Source organism: Urocitellus parryii, chromosome 4 (genome assembly GCF_045843805.1).
Source record: "Urocitellus parryii isolate mUroPar1 chromosome 4, mUroPar1.hap1, whole genome shotgun sequence".
NCBI lineage: Eukaryota > Metazoa > Chordata > Mammalia > Rodentia > Sciuridae > Urocitellus > Urocitellus parryii.
This window is the reverse complement of record NC_135534.1, coordinates 206,234,212-206,249,447: the sequence shown is the minus strand read 5'-3', so window position 1 is coordinate 206,249,447 and position 15,236 is coordinate 206,234,212. Positions and strand designations below refer to the sequence as shown.

The following is a 15,236-nucleotide window of genomic DNA, read 5'->3' as shown; positions in this document are numbered from 1 at the left end:
AAGCATCCAACACCAGCCAGGTGGCCTGGAAAAGGGACGTCGCCCCTCACGTCCTCATTGAGAAACTGGGCGAAGAGTGTTCCGGGGGGTCATTTCTGGGGCTCAGCTACGGCGGGCGAGGACGTGCCCGTGGCAGCGTACGGCGAGAGGGTCAAGTCTGCAGAGCGGGGAGGCCCGCGCGGCGGAGGTCCGGGAGCGCGCGGGGCAGGCGCGGGAGCGGGAGCGGCGCTCACAGCACCATGGCCGGCAGGTGGTGCGCCGCGGCGGCGGCAGCGGCGGCGGCGGCGGCGAGCGCGGGCGCGTGCGCATGCGGCGCAGGCAGCGCGGGCGAGTGCGCCTGCAGCGCGGCGCTGGGCGGCCGGTGGCGCGCGCTCTTCTGGTGGGCGCGCAGGCCGGCCAGCTGCGAGTACGCGCTCTGGCACACCTGGCACTTGTAGGGGCGCTCGCCCGTGTGCAGGCGCACGTGATTGCGTAGCGTGGACGACTGGCTGAAGCGACGGTTGCAGAAGCGGCACACGAAGGGCTTGTCCAGCGTGTGGATGCGCATGTGCGAGCGCAGGTTGCTGCGCGAGTTGAAGCCCCGGTGGCAGATGACGCAGCGCATTCGGCCCGCGGTGCCCGCCGCCGAATCCGCCGGGTGGAAGTCCTCTGGCCGCGCGAGCGGGGCGCGGGGCCGACGGGGCGGGCGGGGAGAGGAGAAGAGAGGAACAGCCCCGTTAGAACCCGCGTCCTCCCCAGGCTCTCCGCGCCCTCCCCACCCACTGCCCGGCAGCCTCCGGCGCTGCGTGGGTCAGGGCTGACGGAGCCCTGCGCTGCCGACCGACTTAAGGGCCAGCTAAGGGCTTGGCTTGGGTCAAATGGGAGCTGGATGTCAGATTACGCTGGGAGACCAAGGGGACTTTTCGACTCAGCCTCACTAAACCTGAACTTACTCATCCCTAATATGGGAACCTGGTACTGTCTCTGCAGCTAGGCGCGATTTCCTGAAATGAGTAGGAAAACTGTCTATTAAGTTTTTTCTGTGCTAAACTCTTTACCAACCTCAGCCTATGTATGACCTGGCTTACGGTATAAAGGATAGCAACTAGGAAACACCCCGCCGAGAAAAATCATTTATTCATCTCATAAATATTTACTGAGTGCCCTCTGTATCCATGAACTGCTCCTCAGTTTTGCCATCCCTGAAATGGAGGTAGTAATAGCGTTACCCCCATTAAGTCGGTGGTAGGGATCAGAAATTAATGTTTGTAAAGCATTAGCTGCAGAACAAATTGTTCCACAAACAGTAGTTAGTGAGCCGTAGGTCGTCGCCTAAAATTAGGGATAATCAAATTTCACAAGGGTTTTGTAAGCCCCCATTGGAATGATGCTCATCAAAAGATTTTCATTTCTGACCCAAGGAAACCAGGGCTAGTCCAAAGCTTGGCACAATAAAAATCTCAAGCTAATGAGCTCTGTTGTGATGGGCACTATCCCTGGAGTCAGGCTGTGTGCCCTGCCCTCATTCCAGCAGTTCATTCCGAGCAGCTACTGTGTTCCTGGACAAGGAACCAGGCAGGACAGGCTGTGTGCAGAGTTGGAAGGGAACTTCGGGATCTCCTTGCCCAACACCTTTTCTTTATTGATGAGGAAATTGAGGCACAGAGCCATTCCCAAGATTGAACAGCAGAACTGGAACTCAATACAGCCTCCTACTGCCCTGTCCATTTCTCCTGCCATATCCCATCGCCTCTCTGGGGTCTCCTGCACCTGCACCTGCACCTGCACCTGCCCCCAGACAACCTATTCTGGTCAGAAAGCAAGAGGATTGTCTTCCACCCACACTTGGACCATGGTGGGCATTCCAGGAACACCAGGCGCATTGGGTCAGTAGGTCCCATCTGCTGGATGCCCGTGAGGTTGAACCAGGTTCCCAGGAGGCTCCCTGCCCCTTCTTCCCCCTAGTGGAGGGATGCTCTGATGGGTCTTGTCTCTGTGGCCCTGTGGGGAATACCTACCATGTTTGTTCTTTTTCTGCTCCTCCTCCAGTCCTGGCACACCCGGGATGCCCAGGAAAGTGTTGTGGGAGTTTCCATACCACACCAGCAGCTCCTGATCCGGAGGGATCATCTGTAGGGATGGAGGTGAGAGGTCAGGGAGGCAGCAGCTGGGGAGTGGGAGGCAGGAGTCTCTAAACATCCCCTCACGGCCAGGAGATGTGCATCCAGCCTCAGCCCCGAGAATGCCACACCTGCTCCATGTCCACTGATCTGCCCCAGCAAGCTGCACAGACTGGGCAGGTGCCGGAACATCACAGCCCTCTGCTCCCTCTCCCTGCCTGGACCTCCTGAACATCTCTGTCCTAACTCCACCGCAACAGAGTGTTCAAGCAACAGAAGCCTCACAGCGAATAGAAGTAACAGAAGATGGAAGCCAGAAAACTTCATTTCTTATCCAGGGAAAACAGCCAGCCCAGCGCTGCAGGGCTGAGCCAGATGTTTCGGAGGAGGAGTGTGGGCTGGAGGGCGTCCTGTGGTGCTTGGTTACACCCTGTCTGATCATGTTCTGGAAACATCTCTAATCCCGAGCACCCACAGACGGCAGCACATCACACCTACTTCCCCTGCCCAGCACAGGGCCCTGCGTGGCTCCAGGCATTTGGCAGATGCTAAAAAAGAAACTCAGGTTGACAAACGCCTCCACTTCAGGAAGCACCAGGGTACACACAGCCTTCCACGAAGTCTATTTCAGCATGCTCTAGGTCCATGACCAAGAACTGATGCTAGGACTCAGCTGCTCTCAGGGGAAGACCTGCACTGGAAATGGCTGTTGACTAACCAGGGAGACCAGCAGGCCTGCTCTTGAGTCAGCACAGGGGGCCATCCCCAGGGGCCCTCTTGGCCTTTGGTGAAAGCCAGTTACCTCTCCCGAGTCGGGGGCCTTCAGCCCCAGCCCGGTCAGACACACAAGAGAAGGGACAGCCCATCATTCTCCTGAGGACCGGCCCCAGAAACATGGCTGTGGCACGTGCCCTGGGATTCCCTGAGGAACAGCCCCAGACAACAGCTGCTCTGTCTTCCTGGTGGGTCCTCTTTTAGTTGAAGCACAAAAAAAAATTACATAGAATTCCACATAGGGGTGTCTGAAGCTCCCCTTGGTCTTCATGGCCAGGGAGTAGGCCCCCTCCTCTTCGGACTGGGTCCAGCCTGCAGAGCCCTGCCACACTCAGAACCCTTGGGTTCACCTTGTCTTCCTTCCTCTGCTCAGAGCCCAGAAGACCCTCAGACCATCCCGGCAAGCTCTGTGCTTGACCTTGACAGGAGGGAGCAGGAGAGGAGGAGTGGGGGCAGGGAGGCATGAGGGGCCTGGGCAACTGTATCCTCCTGAGATAGCCCAGGGCCACCAGGCCCTTTCCCACTCAATCACAGGGCACCGCAGCCCACGACCAGTGAGTACCACGACCAGCAGAGAGTACCACACCTACCGTGATTGCGTGGGATTAAATGTGGAAACCAAGGGAAATTAGGCAGAGCTTCAAAGAAAGCAGGCAGTTTAGATTTTGGCACCACAGCCAGCGTCACTGTGACCTCTCTGGTCATGGCTACTGTTCAAGAGGCCAGTGGGTCAGAGTTGGAGGCCCATGTTAGAAAAGGAACAAGAAAGAGGTTTTTTGAACCCATCAGAAAAGTGGGTGATAGAACTCACAATAATTAAGATGCTTTGTATAAGAAGCTACTCTACAGGATGGTGCAGATGGGCTCTAAGTCACTGGGTCCCTGCATGACCTCGGGCAAGTCACTCTGCCTTTCTAAAGTTGTCTCCTAAAATGAGGATGGCATTAGGTCCCCCAACCCAATGAATCTGGTTGTAAGTTACCTCCAACATCATCCCATCCCCTGGCTTCAAGTCTCAGTGGAAACCTGACCCAACAGCCTGGGGCTTCCTCTAGATAGTCAGCTCCCCAAACCAACTGCACTTGCTATCCAGAGACAACACTGCAAGGGGTTTAGGCTCAGCCTGGAGCCAGGCATGGCGGGGTCCACTCAGACTCCCCACCTGCTAAGTGAGTGACTTTGGCTGGCAGCTTCATGTCATGGGGTATCAGTTTCCTCCACTGTATGTATAATAGGGACAGTCTTGTTGCCCCAGCCTCCCTGCATGGTTGTTGGGGCAACAAGGCCGCTCGCAATAAAGCTCTGCACAATGAAGACACAGAAGGGCCAGTTATTATTTTCTCTGACTCACCCATCTCAGAGAGGCTGGCAGTGATCTGGCACATCATGTCCCTGCAGCAGTGCCCACAGAGCCTGCAAGGTGGTATGGGGCTGTTGACACAGTGAAAGCTCAGGGTGACTAGGGACTTTGCTTTCCATGTGCCCAAATGCCTCAAGAACAATAGTCCCCCACCAGTATGTCTCAGTTCGCTGGCTCCATCTCCCAGGGAGAGAAGCCCACCCCTCCAGGACAGCTGTGGGAGGGAGGGTGGGCCAGCCCCGGCTGATGCTGCCCTAAGTGAGGTCTCGGCCTCCAGTCTTAAGGTCCGGGAATCAATTACTAAGTTGACACTGGCCTTTCCATTTTAATTGAAAATAAAAACTATTATTAAATGCAAAATAAATGTAATAAAAAATAATAACAATGGGAATGGTGGATGAAGATCAGAACATCTTGGCTTGTACATATCTTGATTTTTTTGTTTTTCAGTACTGGGAATTGAACCCAGGAGCACCCTAGCCATGTAAGCTACCTCCCTAGCACCAACTCCCACCCCCCTACCCTCGTGCTTTCTTTCTTTTTGAAAGTGAGGGTTTTGCTAAGTTTCTCAGGCTGGCCTTGAGCTTGTGATCCTCCTGCCTTAGCCTCCTGAGTCACTGGAATGACAGGTACATGCACGGTGCCCGGCTGAAGTCTTGCATATTCTTATTCAAAATTATTGTTTGTAATATAATATTTAAAATAAGCAGTTCAATGGGAAGGTGTAGTATAAGGTGACTCATTTTTTACTAGAATATTTTTAATGTACTAAAATTAATTTTACTCATTAACCTAACAGTTAAAGCACATGGGCATAAATGTATAAGCATGCAACAGGGTAGATAAAAAAAGTAACTCTCCCACTCTGGATGCCCAGCTGCTGCCGCTGGTTCTCTAGGTGTCTTTCCCCAGAAGGATTTGGTATGAAAAAAAATGCTGATTTGAGGTTTGAGCAGAGAAGCATCTTGGGATAGAGTGATTTCACTTTTACTTGATTCATCTGATTTTTTAAAAAGTAATGAGCACATCTATTTCTTATACACACACACAACAAAACAACGATCTTAAAAGAAGGAAAATCTATTACAAATAACCTACGGGGGACCAGCGTTGTGACTCAGTGATAGAGTGCTTGCCTCACATGCATGAGGCACTGGGTTCAATGCCTGGCACCACATAAAAATTAAAAAAAAATAAAATAAAATAAAGATATTGTGTTTAAAACTAGAACTAAAAAAAGAAAAAAGAAAAAAAAAAAGAACCTACGGGAACTGAGCATAACACATTCCCCAGACAGTGGCAAGCCATCTTCAGAGGGCTGGGGTAGGCTGCCCCATCTGCACAAAGAAGGGGAACCAGGAGTTCCTCTGTCCTTCAGGGTCCTGGACCCTCGCCTCTGGGCTCCAACTGCTTCCAGGCATCCCGCATCCAACGAACTCCTGTGATCAAGCCCAGGAGGCCCTGGAACCTTCAGCCTCTAGTCCAAAATCCTGAGGCTTTCAATATCCCACCAACTAAGTGCAGGGAGTGCCTAGGTCCCCTGCAAGGGCCTGTGAGTATTCCCACTGCTGACGCTCAGGCTGGTCCAGCCAGAATGTCTGGGGCTCAGAGAACCAGAATCAGCCAGTCATTTGCCTTTCTGGGGAGCAGAGATTGGCTCAGACACACCCTGATTAAAGCAATCCCCAGAGAACCAGTCCCAGTGTACAATCCACATCCTAAAACTTTGGGAGAAATGTCTATACCCAATCTTGTTTTGACAAATTTTAAGACCTCTGAGCTCATTCTCTGGAAACTTCCTGATCAGTCCAGTTTATCCTGCTCCACTTTTTTGCATTTTTAGCTTAAATTGGAAATAATAGGCTTTGCAAGGTTTGTTTTCCTAATACAAATTCATGACACACCATTGAATATGTTCCCAGGAGACTCCGAGGCCCTCCCCTTCCCCTCATGGGTAGAAGCCCTGGCGTAGAAGGATCTCAGTGTCATCTGGCCGAACATCAATTTCCATTGTACACAGATGTCCTGACACACCAATTAATAGAGTTCCAGCAAATAGATATTGGCCAGGGAGGCCACACAGCCAGGCGATCAAGACCAGCTCTGCAGCCAGAGAGCCCTGGTTCTAATCACAGCTCAGCCTTCACCATAACCTCCAAACCTTAGTTTCATCCTCATTAAAATGGGGAGAGTGGGCTATGGTATAGCTCAGTGATAGAGTGCTTGGTTAGCATGCACAGGCCCTGGGTTTAATCACTAGAACTCAAAATAAATGAGATAAAATGAAATGGGGATAGTAATAGCACTTCATGGGGCTGACCAGATTATATTTTTAAAAAGTGCATAGCTGGGGAGTAGTTCAATAGTAGATTGCACAAGGCCCTGGGCTCAGTCCCCAGCACACCCCCCAAAAAAGTTTCTAAGACCTTTTAAAAAGGACCTAGGACAGTGCCAGCATATAGTAAATGCTCCACAGATGGTAACGTTATTAGATTATTAGTGATGCTAACTATTACTAATCAGAGCAATTTAAGTGCATCCACCAATGAGCAAGGTCAAAAGGAAAATGGCATTTGTCCCCGTAGATCCAAGAAAAGAGAGATGGGACTCTAGGAAGAAATTAAAAGTTCAACTGCCTGAGATGAGAAGGAAAACAGCAGGAAAGAAAAATCTACATTTCAGGACACAATAGTTCGTCAAAAGGTAGGGAAGGAAAAGACCTAGAATTTTTTTTTCTGGTGAGAAAATCCAAAATGGTAACAACTTATTTCTAAATTCTTTTCTAGTGCTGACTTTTTTTTTATTTTAGTTTTTATTTTTTTTGTAGTTGTAGATGGGCAGAATGCCTTTATTTTATTTGTTTATTTTTACGTGATGCTGAGGATTGAACCCAGTGCCTCACACGTGCTAGGCAAGCACTCTGCGGCTGAGCTACAGCCCCAGCCCCCTAGTACTTACTTAAAAAAAAAAAAAAAAATATATATATATTTTATATTATAATAAAATATATATATACAACTAAATATATATATATATATATATATTTAGTTGTAGATGGACACAATACTTAATTAATTAATTTATTTTTATTGGTGCTGAGGATCAAACCCAGGACTGCACAAGTGCTAGGCGAGCACTCTACCACTAAACAACAGCCCCAGCCTTAGTGCTGACTTTTGAGATCAGTCTTGCTTCTTGGGCCAGTCAGTCATGTTCTGGAAGAATGGGGTTCCTGTGGGTACCTCTTTTGACTTGACCCCCATCACCTGCAGAAAGGCATTCAACATTTAGTTCCTCTTGCTATGCACTGGGCATTTTCTAGAAAGGCCATTTTAGGCCCCGAGGCTGGAGTAAGTTCCTGTAACTGAAGTAGGCCCAGGGAACTAAGCCCAGGCAAGAATAACACCTGAATAGATTCAGCCAGATGCAAAGTTTTCCCACAGATTCATCTGTGCTTGGAAACCCCACAGCCTTTGTCTCCTTTGGGAGGGCCATGATTTTGTCTGGGAAAGTCTTAGTGCAGCAATAGTATATTGTGCTTATTGACTAAAGATGTCCTTCCCCCTTTTTGGCAAGTAGAGGGTTAGTGTTATGAAATATAAATAGCACTAGTGAGTGGCAGAAAGATTAAGAAAACAGATCACAGCAAAGGTCCTTCTCCTTGGCTAACCCCACATACTCGCAGAACAAACAGCTGATTTATTCCAGAGACATCTGGGGAGTGGCCTGGGTGGCAGCGATATGTCCAGTAGGGCTGCGTGAGTGCTGCGCCTCGGCCCTGCCCCGATGGTGGTCATGTGCAGCCTGACACACAATTGATCTGGTAAGTGTACTCTGACAATTTGACAAAATGGTTTTGAGAAAATTGCTACCTTGAAAAAAGTGCCCAACTTCATTCATGAAAAGTAATTTGGGGCATTTTGTATTTCCTTGTCCCTCCCTCTCTCAAACAGTTCCTTTTTCCTTTTTAGCCACGTCAGAGGAACCTATCTGAAGCATCCATATCATATATACATCATATCCTTGCATCTACTTAAATTTCTGGTTAAATGTAGATGAACTTTCCCCTGATCATATAAATTCCAATCCCTCCCTGGAGATAGCCGTCAGCCACTTAGCCCTCTGACTCTGCGTTTCTGTATAAACATCTATTCGTGTGTCTGGGCCCTGTTTGAATCTCCTGCTCCCGCACAGCAACATGAGACTCAGACCCCATGTCTGCACCAGCCAGGAGTCCTCTTGCCAGGATGGCACAGGCATTGCTGGCCAGTGTCCCTGTTCACATGCGTGTGTCTTCGTGAGAGGGGCAGGATGACTGTGCGGCCCTCCTACGTCAGGGCTGGGACAGAGGTGACTGTGGCAGTGTATAGAATAAGAGGGAGCCTTGGGAAGATGTGAGTGCTCAGGAGGATACACTCTGAAAAAAGTGGGGTTCAGCTGCTCCAGAGGCCAATGCTAGGAGGTAGTATTCCAGCAGGATGGTCACAGGAGCAACCCCTGTCCTGCCTAGGTCTCTCCTGATACCCACCCCCATCCATCCTAGCTCTCCTCTCGGGGCTCCTGTGGAAGACCTGTTTGTTCATCTTTATATTTACCCTCTCTTTCTGGTCCACTGAGGGTCACCTCTAAGCTGGGACTCAGTTCCTGGTCACACCAGGCCCAAGCAAAGGCTGTCCTGTTATCATCCCTGGAGAGTCCCTGGGACCTGGTTATTCAGGGAGAATATGAGTCCCAGAAACTAGTAGGCCTGAGCACCCTGGGGCATCTTTTAAAAAGCTTGAGGTTCTGAGTCCCAGGGAGCAAAGGAAGGGGATTAAAGGGAAGTCCTTCTCTGGCTCCTCCAGACCACTTCTAAATCTCAACCAAGCTTCAGCCCCACCCCAAAGGGCCTTGCTTGCCCCCCATGTGGGAACAGAAGCATGAGGTCCAGAGAAGAGTCATAGGACAGCCCCCACCATGCCACAGAGTACTCAGGCCCATCCCACTCTCTAGGACCAGACACAGAACCAAATTTCCCACCAGGGACACTGACCGGGGAGAATGCCGGCTGCAGCCACCTCAGCTACTACCATTCTGCTTGCCCTACACTAAGCATTACCGTCCCCACCCACACTCCCTCAGCTTCTCTGCCCCTGCCCAGCATCTCCCTACCTGCCAGGAACACCTCCTTTCCCATCCTCCTCCTGACCTTTCCCAGGTGCTGCCCCTGGCTTAGCCCTCACCCCCTTCAAAAGCCCCTGGAACACCATGGAAAGGGGCATCTGTCCATCTGCCGCCTTCCTTGCTTCTCTGAAAAAGCTCACAGCACAGTCATTAGTGCTGACATTTCCCCCAGATTCCCTGCAAGAGCCCCCAGCTCTGCCTGCCGCCAAGTGAGACCTGGTTTCTGTGTCTGTAAACTCTACTAATCTCAATCCTCCCCGCAGGGTCATGTGAGGATTAGATGTGATAATGCGTATCCAGCGTCTGGGAGAAGCCTGACACAGCGAGCTATCGCCGACACGCGAGTCATGATCCACAAGTCACCAGCAAGCCATGCATGCAGAACAAGGGACAAGGCTCAGCTAAATGCTGGGCACGCATACGCCCTCTCCCACCCAAAAGCCTTCCCCACCCTCCACTCCACATCTCCCTCTCTGGGTCTCTATGACTCTTGAACCCCAGCATGCCCTCAATCAATTCCCAAGAACGCACTATTGAGATACCTGGGACATTCACAGTGGCACAACATTGAAATCTCTACCCTTTCTGATCTGCAGCAAAAAGCCCCCCATCAGAACATGCTCCTGGAGACCATGATGCATGAACTTCAGCCCTCCAGCCCATGCAGGACCAGCTGGGCCTGTGTCAATGCCCCTCAGTGCTCTGTGGTCCCAGAAGGCAGCTGCCTGGCACTCTCCCCACAGGGTTCCCGCACTGGTTCCTACACGACAGACAGTACACACACCTCGATGGCCTTGTAGAAGATGCTGGTGCCGATCTGGACCACCTCCAGATTCTGCTCCTGCTCATTCCGGGCACACTTGATGTAGGTCATCCAGCTTCGGTGGTCCTCCTGGCTGGCATCGATGAAGTAGCGCACTGTGCCATCTTCATTGAATACCTGGGCGCAGGTGGGGCAGGGAGCAGGTGAGGCAGGGCTGTGCACATGTGTGGTTTGTGGTCAGGGTCAAACCCCAGGCCAGCCGTACTCTTACAACAGCCCCAGGAAGTGGAAAAAGCTATCATCACTTTTGTTTCCAGCTGAGGAAGGGGAGGCAAGGGGCGCAGTGATTGGCCTGAGTCTAGCTGGCTAGAGGTTGTCAACAGGAGCCTGTCTCCGGGGCTCTACAGGCTGACCACACCATGCTCCTGCTGCCAGCTACACCCCAGCCTCAGAAAATAAGGGGGTCTCCAAGATATCATTCCAAGGGATCTTCTGGAGGATGCAGAGGTACTCTCCAGAGCAATGAGGAGCATTGGCCAGGACCTAAGAGGGGGACACAGCAGCCTGGAGAGGAAGGCTGGCTCACTGTGGCACTGGTCTGGCCTAAGCCTTTTTCTGGGAGCTGCCAAGAGCACTCAGAGGTCAAACTACACCTTGACTTTCTGACCCAGCCACAACTGGAAAAGATAATCACTGGTCCAGGACTCAAGAGGAAAGGAGTTAAGTGAGGAGAGGTCTCTGGGTCACCCCCCTGTTCCCTTCCTCCTGCTCCTGTGACCAGCTATAGGATTGCCTCATTGGGCTCCTCTAGGATCTGCCAGGTGGAACCCTGGGGGAGCCATAAGGGAGGGAAGGAGTGCACCATCTGGCCTTGGGGTTTTCAATTCCACTAGGTAAGGGCCCCAGAAGGAGGAATCACTGCAGGAGTGGCTTTGTCCTAAGGGAGGCCCTCCCTGCATCTAACACTGTGAGGGTGGAGTAGGGTCAGGAGACCTGGAATGGAAAGCCCCTCTGAGCCTCAGTTTTCTTCAGTAAAGAGGAGATGATCACTCACAGGGCTGCTGAGATACCCCACGAATTGCCAGCTGGGGATTCAGATACCGGTTCAATGCCAATCAGCAACCATCATTTTGGATGTTACTCTGCCCGGAGAGGGGAAGCCCGTTCTTAAGAAGGACAGACTTCTGCCATTTTCCATTCCAGACACCTTACCCCAGGTTGGGGCTTGACTTGAGGGTATCCCTTGCTACTTCTGTAGCCCGAGAAAGAATGTGGGTACTGGGGAAGTCCTCCCCAGGGATGGCTTCTGAGCTGGCCTCAGGACCCAGATGGACTCTCCATCTCAGACCCTCCCTGTGAAATGGAGGCAACATCCTGGTACTCGGGGTTAGCCCGAGAAAGGAGGGTCAGATTTTTCTCCACTGTGGCCTACCCAGGGCCGGGCAGGGAGGGACCCCCAGGAAGTGAAAGCTCCATGCACACGGAGGTTTTAAGGGTCCTTCTCAGGGGCATCCAGGCCGCCAGTGACCTCAGCTCCCAACAAGAAAACGGGCAGCAATGGGGCCAGACTCTAGAACCTGTCTGCCGACAGCGGACAGCAATCCTTGCCTACCGCTGGCTCCTCTCCCCCAGTCCACTCTTACCTCCCACATCAGGTTGTTGTTCTTGCAGATGTCCACGTGCTCTGGAGCGATGACACGGCCCGTGAAGGGGCCCATCTCGGTGCCTGCTTTGATCCACGTCTTGGAGAAGATGCCAAGGCCCTCTCCAGGGATGGAACTCTGGGCGATGATCACCTCCACCGGTAGAACCAGGCTGGACAGCTTCTGCACCTCTGCCGCCAGATGCAGAGGAATCTGGTCAAAGCCTTCGCAGAGGAGGCCCAGCCCTTCTGGGCCCAGGACCCCTACCCAGGTCCTGCCCAACCCGGCCAACCCCAGCGGCCACAACTGCGGAGAAATCTCTCCAGTGATGGAGGAGTGGGCAAGCGCAGAGGCTCAGCGATCAGTCTCCTCTGTTTGCAACGAAGGACCCTTGGTACCCTCGAAAGCAAGTGGTGCGTTGGGGTTCGTTTCTAAGGGCGAATTTTTAGTTTCCACTTATTCTCAAAATATTCTCTACTCCGAAAGGTTTAAGAACTAATGCGCCGACTGCAGAACTCGGGTTTACAGACGGGAAAACTGAGGCCTGGTCCCGCGAGGAGGTAACGACCAATCTGGGACTCTCGCCCAGTCCTGCTCCAGGCGCCGCAGCCGGTGAGTTCACGCGCAGTGCGCTTAGAGGCACAGGGCACGGGCGGAGGAGCCCGGACGTGGTCAGCACTGAGGACAGATCTCCGACTCCAAGATCGCAGAGGCGGAAAAGAAACACTGACAGTGAAGGACTGGGCTGGGCTCTGGCTGTGTGACCCCGGGCAAGCCCTCCCTGCTCCTAGGCTCTGGGTGCCAGGGAGGGCGGCGCTGGGCTCAGGCGGCTCTGAAGTCACCTCTGCCGGCCGGGAAGAGCCAGCGGCCCCCAACCTCCTGAGGGTCCCCCTGTTGGGCCTCTGCGGCCGGGGTGGGAGCGGAGAGGCATACAGGGGCGGCCTCCATGTCTTACAAGGTTCCCCTCTAAGCTACCTGGGAAAATACCCAGCGAGCGGACCGGCTGAAAGGGGGGGGGTTAAACGGTGTCCGTTGCGGCGCGGCTGGCAATTTGTCACGCTGTTAAAGTGATCGCATTCATTCGGCTCCATTCGAAAGAAATTGCTAATTCTAAATTCATTAGCCCTGGAAGAATGCTGTAGCAGTAAATTGTAGCTCAATGCGGAGGGGACTTGTTTAAAAGGGGCCGAGGAATTCCCCTTACAAAAAGGGGGGATTAGATGGTTGACATAGCGTGAATGGAAGTGGAATTAGTCTTCACGGTAAATTAAGAGAGGAACAGAAATCGTAAAGGGGGAAGAGAGGGCGACGCGCAGAGATGCCAGAGCCCGGGGAAAGATATTGTTTGTGGGTTGATGAATGAGGAATAAGAACTTGAGACATCTTAAAGAAAAGAAACTTTTCTCGCTCTCTTTCTCTCTCTAGCTCTCTGCGGCTTTTTCTCCAGGCCCGCCCGCCCTCGGCCCCCTCCCGGGCCCCCGCTGCCTTTTAAAGTTCTTGGTTTAAGTGGGAACTTTCGGGGGTCAAGCCCAAGTTAACTAAATGAATTTTAAACCCCTTCTTTTTGAGTCAACTGCTATTACACGCCTAGTAAGGCTTTAAATGCCGGGAACCGCCCGCTCAAGGCGGAGGGTGGGGTGAGGAGAGAAGGGCAGGGGAGCGCCCGGAGCCGTGGGGCCTGTGGCTGGGATCCGGTCCTTGAGAGCGCTGGGCGCTGGGCTGACCCCGGCCCCGCCCTGGCGTCGCTGCTTGAGCCCTGGTTTAACCCGGGGAAACTAAGTGGCGGGAGCACCCAGGTGGATCTGAGCTGCCACCAGGTCTGGTATCCCCGCTGTCTTCCTGTGGTGGCCATCCTGGGGGTTGGGGGTCCCCGGGAGGAGAGCATGGGGTTAGCTTCGACGGCTCCACTCACCTCCAGAGAAGGACTGCGCCAGGACTTCAGCGGTGAAGGCCGTCTTGGGGCTGGCATGGTGACTCTTGTCCTCCAGGAGCTGTTCTCCCAGCACGTTGCGCCATCGGCCGTATAGGAAACTGTGCAGGATGTCGGAGGTGATGACCTCGGCTAGTGCCAGCCCCGGTGCTTTCAGCCCCGTCTTGAGCACCAGGGCTTCAGCCGGGAGCACGGAGCCCATCATGGGCGGCCCGGGGCTCGCCGGCGCCGGTGAAGGGCAGTCGGACAGATGCGCGGAGGTGGGCGGTGGAGAGGGGAGCCGAGGAGCCGAGGAAAGAGCTGAGACGGAGAAGGAGAATGGTGTGGAGGAGGAGTATGCGGGAGGGAGTGGGTGGCGAGGGGGTGGCTGGGAGGAAAGTGAACCAGGGGGAGACAGGCAGAGAGGAAGAGAGAAATCTGCGGAGATGGCTGAGGCGGCGCAGAGGGCTGGAGAGGCGCGGGTGGAGGCAGAGGCGGGTGCGGGAGGTGCGGGGTAGGTGGGAGGCAGTGGATGCAGAGAAACGCCGGCGAGGGGCTCTCAGACGCACGCTCGCCTCTCGCACACCCAGCCAGGACCGTCTTCCCCTTGGCAAAATCTCAGCGCCTTTATAGGAGCCGCAGTGACCCTCCTAATTGGTTATTAATGACCCCCTGACGTCGGAGGACAGACTTGTTGTACCCGGCCTGGCTCTGAGGAGCCTTCGCTGCGAGAGCGCGAGGGGCGGGGGCTCGAGGACTGCTCCGAACTGTTCCCCTCCGCATCTCCCTCCCCTCCTGGTCCTGCTCCCCCTCCTCTTCCTCCTCCTCTCCCCGTGGGAAGCGCCAGGCCGGGAGGGAGGCTCAGCCCGCAGGGAGTAGAGGAGGGGTCGGAGCAGGGGAGAGGCGCGGCGAGGCTCTCAGGGACTCCAGGGACTGGACAGGACTGGAGGGGACACATGGCCTCGGCCCCATGGGCCAGCAGTCACCTCCTGTCCAGGCAAGATCCCTGCTCGCCATCCCGCCCGGGCCGTCACCTTCCCTCCACTGCCTTCCCTCACAGCTCGGCCAGCACCGCGCTCCCCTCCCTGGTCAGGACCCGGGCTTCGCCTTTCTCCCACACCCCATTCTCCGCGGGGCTCCACGCCCCCGGCTGCAATAGTTGCCCAGCGGCCCGCAGCTCCTGCTCAGACCGCGCTAATCTGCGCAGACCGCGCTGCAGAAGCCGGGGTTTCGCTTTACACGGGCCGCGCCAACTGCCCTGCACGGTGCGCGCAGTCGGTTACAAAACAGCTCCGACTTTGAGGGCTGCCTGGGCTGGGCCTCTGTTGCCGTCGGGGTTGGCCCGGTGTGAGATGGCTGTGTGGGCGGCCGGACTTCCTGCCCCAGGAGGGCTAGGTTGGGGGGTCTGGAGCGGCTGACCGAAATTCATACTGCCTGCCAGTTGCTTGCAAAAGGCTTTCCTGCGGGATACCATGAGTCCCAAAAGGGGTCCCTGGACTTGTCGTGGGTGGAAACTGCCGAGCCT

General features: G+C 53.9%; 1 protein-coding gene across 1 annotated transcript; it reads right to left on the bottom strand.

The window, feature by feature from the left end:
- Positions 1-229: 229 nt before the first annotated feature.
- Positions 230-13,937, bottom strand: Prdm12 (PR/SET domain 12). Its single transcript, XM_026386565.1, has 5 exons — positions 13,715-13,937; positions 11,803-11,993; positions 10,181-10,336; positions 1,998-2,109; positions 230-648 (listed from the first exon to the last, which is right to left on the bottom strand). Exons 1-5 carry the CDS (start codon positions 13,935-13,937, stop codon positions 230-232), a joined length of 1,101 nt encoding a protein of 366 aa, XP_026242350.1.
- Between the last annotated feature and the right edge of the window lie 1,299 nt (positions 13,938-15,236).